The 5,867-nt window shown below is 41.9% G+C and overlaps 1 protein-coding gene across 2 annotated transcripts in view; it reads left to right on the top strand.

Annotated features, from left to right (window-relative positions):
- Nucleotides 1–5,091, top strand: part of TCTE3 (t-complex-associated-testis-expressed 3) — a 13,062-nt gene extending 7,971 nt beyond the window's left edge. Inside the window, exons 3-4 of one of the 2 annotated variants that reach the window (XM_032267099.1) lie at nt 2,354–2,474; nt 3,232–5,091. In XM_032267099.1, coding sequence (XP_032122990.1) covers nt 2,354–2,464 — 111 coding nt within the window. In that variant the 3' untranslated portion in view covers nt 2,465–2,474; nt 3,232–5,091. Of the gene's footprint in view, nt 1–2,353; nt 2,541–3,231 lie in introns of those variants that run through there. The other variant, XM_032267098.1, reaches the window with a different exon arrangement.
- The last annotated feature ends 776 nt before the right edge of the window (nt 5,092–5,867 follow it).

Below are 5,867 nucleotides of genomic sequence, written 5' to 3'. Positions count from 1 at the left end.
GAAAGAAAAAGAAAAGTACAAACCTAGAAGTGGCAATTTGGCACTAATAATTTATTAAATTGCATGGTTATTCTATTCCTTGATCATATCAGTTTTGACAGTGTAATGTCATTTAAGTTAATTAATCAGCACATTTATTTTGGGCACTAATGGGTGTTAGGTACTAAGGAAAATACAAGGAATGATAACGATAAAGGAAGATACAAGAATGATTCTCAAGGAGTTTTTACTCTAGTTAAGGAGATAAAACAGCACAATTTAGAATTTAAAGAACTAAAATGATAGGGATAATGTAAACAGCCTGGGTTCTGGAGTCAGATTGCCTCTGCAACACTTGCTGGCTGTGGCCTCAGCACAGTTTCATCATCTATAAAATGGTGATGATAAAACTAGTTTCCTAGAGCTGTTGTGAAGATTAAATGAAATTATCTATATTAAAATCCTTAACATAATCACCAGCACAGAGCCCTCAATAAACAGCAAGGTAATTATTAACATTATTTATTAATAAAGAGATAATATCACTAGGCTGTGTAATTACCTAAGGAGTTGATAATGAATATGTGGGAGTTGGAGAGAAAAGAGAGGAAAAATTGTGTTTGGAAGAATCTGTAGAGGTTCCATGCAGGAGTGGACTGCGTGATGAAGCATGGGGAAGGGGACCTGGACTGGTAAGAGGGGTACTGGTGAGGGAAGAGTCAGCAAGAAATAACTGTCCTGGCTCCCATGGAGAACAGAAGCTGCACCACATATGACATACACACTTAAGAAATAGGGGTGTTCTGCATGATAAGCACCACAAAGAGAACATTAAAGTAGGGATATGGTAGAGTAGCAGAGTGGCTATTTGGGATTCTTTAGAGTAGGGGAAACCCTCTGATGTCCAGATAAGAAAGAACCAGCTGTACCAAAGAGGAGGGAGGATGTTTCAAGCAGAGAAAAATTTGAGTGCAAAGATCCTGAGGCAGGGATGAGTTGGTGTGCTTGATACGTAACATGTGGAGCTGGACTAGTAGCTAGTAGAGAGTGGCATGATGCAGAGTGGAGGAAGGTTTCAGCTTATATTATTGCACAAAAATCCACCCTAGAACTTAGTAGTTTATAACAACAGCCCTGCATTTGCTTACTTTCTGTGAGTCAGCTTGGTCTGGGTCAGTTACCTGGCCTTTCTGCTGGTCTCACTGATGTACTTGTAGCCATCTCATGACTTACCTAGGCCTGCAGGTCCCAGATGGCCTCTCTCACTTGTCTGACCATTGGGCTAGCTGTGGGCTGGGCACCTGGGTTCTCCTGCATGTGCGCCAGCATCCTCCAGTAGATTGAGTGGGCTTTCTTAACATGGGAGTCTCAGTATAGCATTCCATGAGCATAAGATCAGAAGCTACAAGACCTCTGAAGGCCTTGCTTGGAATGGTTCACAGTGTCATATTTTGCAACTCATAGCAAGTAACAAGGCCAAGTCTTATTCACAGGGTGGGGACATAAAGTCAACTTCTTAATAGGAGAAGCCATAAAGATTTTGGGCCATTTTCAGCCGGATGTGGTGGCCCACACCTGTAATCCCAGCACTTTGGGAGGCCGAGGCAGATGGATCACCTGAGATCAGGATTTCGAGACCAGCCTGGCCAATGTGGTGAAACTCCGTCTCTACTAAAAATACAAAAATTAGTCAGACATGGTGGCGGATGCCTGTAATCCCAGCTACTCAGGAGTCTGAGGCAGGAGAATCACTTGAACTCAGGAGGCAGTTCAGGTTGCAGTGAGCCAAGATCATGCCATTGCACTCCAGCCTGGGAAACAAGAGTGAAACTATGTCTTTAAAAAAAAAAAAAAGAAAGAAAAGAAAAAGAATTTGTGCCACTTTAGAATTTTAGATCCTCCACAAATAAGTCAGCTGGAGTCAGATCACATTTGAATTTGTATATGGAGAAAAGTAGTTATAATTGTCCGTTACAGCCTACTTGTATAATGAATGCCATTTTTTCATTTCAAGGCAAGGTTCTGACAAACTTTTTGACTGAAAATCTTTAAAGGGTGAGAAGACTTCCTTGTCTTGGACCACATGACAGAGTTATACTGTATTCAGAGCCACTATACCCCCATTCCCAGGTACCTTCTTCTGGCCCTGGAAACACTGCTAAGGGAGCCTCTCTCTGTTTTAGAGAAAGGCCAGCCTCCAGTAAAGAAGAAGGATGAGCGGGGGTAGTGACATCTTTATGAAAGGAGACAAATTACATATTAAAAATAATTTCTGAGATACTGATGCACTCATTTTTTAAAAACGAGTGCAGATTTGAAAATTACTTCTTAACATATTCATTTAAAATTGGTCTTTAAAAAAATTCTCTCACAGATTGCCAGCAGATGGATCTGGGACGTTGCATGGGACAGCTGGGTTGCAGCAAAACACGAAGCAGAATCCTACGTGGCACTGGTCTTGGTGTTTGCCCTTTATTATGAATAGCTCATTACAGGTACTAAGGAGTGTTTACTTCTGAACTTTTAAAAAATAAATGAAATTTATATATTTGTGGATCTCATAATAGTTCTAATTTGCTATATTTTTATTTCTAATTGAGGCCTTTTAATTATATTAACAACAAAGTAGAAGCTAGATTTTTACATTTATACTTACTATTATATTACTAACATAATATTACCCCAAAGTAGTATAAAAGAGGTGTGTGTGTCTGTGTGTGTATGTATGTATGTATACACAAATTCTTATAGCAGAATATAGGGAAAATATCATTTTTGTAAGATTTAAGAAAATTGGAATTTGCTATGGGAAATTAAAATGCAACATTGGAAAGCATCAAATTCAGTAGATGTTAAGATAGATTTTGGAAATTCCTAATGATATTTTAATACTTTGTATTCATTCTTTTGAAAGGAATTATCAAGTTTGAAAGAAAGATGTTATATATTTCATAATTCCCTACTATCCTCCCTCTCCAACCAAACTGCTTACAAATGTGTAGTCAATTTACTAATCTATTAGACTCTGTTAGGCTCTGTGAGCCTGTTAGGCTTTTTTTTTAGATACAAGAATTGAAAACTGATTATAATTGTTTAAAGAAATGAGGAAAATTTTATTTCTCAGGGATTTGATTAAGGATCCAGGTTCTATCCAACTTCCCACTCTCCCCACAGACTTCCACGTACATTAATTTTACTTGACAGAATTTAATCATGTTCCCATGACAAGACCAGTCGTAATTCCCTCCTTAGGTTTGGGGCTGGAGCCTACCTTTCTCGAAGCACGAGATCATGTGAAAATTGTGGATACTGGTCAGGTACAATGATTCACTCCTGTAATCCTATACATGGGAAGGCCAAGGTGGTAGGATTGCTCTAGCCCAGGAATTTGAGACCAGCCTGAGCAACATGCTAAGATTCCACATCTAAAAAAAAAAATAAAAAGGGGGGGGGTGACAAAATTGTGGATCCAATGTATAAATTGGGACTCTTCTAGCAAGGAGGCAGGGTATGGACTTGTGGGAGGCAAGCAATAATGCCTGTGATAATCAGTATGATTTTCATCATTACAGCTGAAAACAACTATTGACCAGTAAATATTGACCAGTAAAAATACCTATTAGTTCAGTTATCTACAAACAAGAAGATAAAAATAGCAGAGGAGGATCTTTTTTTTTCCATTTAGGTTTGATAATGAGTTGGTTTATTCCTGCCTGAATAGATCCAAATGGAGTTTGGCTGAGAAAGTACATGCAAGTTTGGCCAGAATTATTCTTAGGAAATAACTCCAGCTCCCTTCTGCTGCCTTGTGAAGAAGGTGCCTTGCTTTCCCTTTGCCTTGAGCCATGATTGGAAGTTTCCTGAGGCCTTCCCAGCCCTGCAGAAACTAGGAGCAGGGCTAAGATGACTGACTGGAAGCAGGGTCATATTGGAGGTTCCTACTGAAAAAAACATAAGCATGTGAATCCTTCACTGGCAACCAAGGAACCAGGTTCTCTCATCAAAATTGACTAGAAGGCTGGTGTGACCCACAGAGAAGGAAGAGCAGTGTGGTGCCCTGGCCCACCTGAGACCCACAGGAGGAGGGGGAACCCCCTCCCCCACCCCCTAGCCAAGGGAGGCAGTGAGTGAGCATGCTACCCAGTTGGGGAAACTGCTTTTTCCACAGAACTGTGCAACCACGGATCGGAAGATCCCACTCGCGAACACATGCCACTGGGGCTTAGTATCACAACCCTGGAACACACAGATTCTTACAGCCTCTTAGCTGGAATCTGCTTAAGCCTACTTCCCAGGGGAAGGGGTGACCAACAGTGGCTATGGCTGCCTGCTGTTTAAGCCATTTGAGCTCCTTGAGGGAGGGGCAGCAGCCAGCACTGGGACTCGCAACTGCTTAACATGCTAAGCTACTGGGTAGGGGAAGGGCGGCACCCATTTCTATAGCTCCAGGCTATGGTTTTCCCCTGCTATATCCAGGGAGGCTGGACAGTTTGGTTCCAAGACTTGTCCCCACAACCCAGCACACCAGCTGTGGCAGTCTGTGGCTAGAGTGCCTCTTCAGGTCTAACCCTGACCCATCCTTCCTCAGTGGGTGAGGCTTCCCTGCAGCATCTCCAATAGCTCCAGCCAGAGGTTCAGGGACAGAATTCTGATCTCCCTGGGCCTGAGCCCCTAGCATGAGGGGTGGCTGCAGTCTCTGCGGACCAGCAGACTTAGCTTCTCCTCATGGTAGTTCTGAGCAATCCAAGCAGCCCAGATGAGTGGGTTTCACCACAGTGAAACACAGCCTCTCTACCAAGGGACAAAGTGCTTCATTAAATGGGTCCTGCTCCCCATGCCACCCAACTAGGTGAGACCCTCCAACAGGGGTTGTCAGAAACCCTAAACAAGAGCTATCCTACTGTCATCAGGTTGAAGCCCCTTGAAATTAGACATCCCAGAAGAAGGAGCAGGCACCCTTCTTTGTTACTCTACAGCTTCCTTGAGTGACACCTCCAGGCACGTCAGTGAATCAGATGAATAAGGCCTGAAGTGAACTCCCAGCAAACTGCAGCAGCTCTACCTACAGAAGAGGGACTTGACTATTTAAAGAAAAACAAACAAGCAGAAAGCAACAACAGTAGTATCAACAACAAAAAAGGCCTCCACAAAAACCCCATCCAAGGGTCAGCAGCCTCAAAGATCAAAACTAGACAAACTCATGAAGATGAGAAAGAATCAATGAAAAAAATGCTGAAAACCCAAAAGGCCAGAGTGCCTCTTCTCCTCCAAATGATTGCGACGTCTCTCCACTAAGGGGGCAGAACGGGATGGAGGACTAGATGGACGAATTGACAGAAGTAGACTTCAAAAGAAGGTTAATAAAAAACTATGATGAGCTAAAGGAGCATGTTCTAACCAGATGCAAAGAATTTTGATAAAAGGTTAGCAAAATTGCTAACTAGAATAACCAGTTTAGAGAGAAACATAAACAACCTGATGGAGCTGAAAAAAACAGCATGAGAACTTCGTGAAGCATACACAAGCATCAATAGCCAAATCAACCAACTGGAAGAATGGATATCAGACTTTGAAGACCACCTTACTGAAATAAGAATTACAGACGAGAATAGAGAAAAAAGAATGAAAAGGAACGAACAGAGCCTCCAAGAAATACGTGACTTCATAAAAAGACCAAACCTGCGATTGATTGGAGTACCAGAAAGAGATAGGGAGAATGGGAACAAGCTGGAAAACACACTACAGGATATTATCCAGGAGAACTTCCCCAACCTAGCAGGACAGGCCAACATGCAAATTCAGGAAATACAGAGAACACCATTAAGATACTCCATAAGAAGATCAACCTCTAAGACATATAATCTTCAGATTCTCCAAGGTTGAAATGA

Source organism: Sapajus apella, unplaced genomic scaffold (genome assembly GCF_009761245.1).
Source record: "Sapajus apella isolate SASKATOON/1434 unplaced genomic scaffold, GSC_monkey_1.0 scaffold165, whole genome shotgun sequence".
Lineage (NCBI taxonomy): Eukaryota > Metazoa > Chordata > Mammalia > Primates > Cebidae > Sapajus > Sapajus apella.
Note: the sequence above shows the minus strand (reverse complement) of the source record. Positions and strands in the feature narration are given on the sequence as shown.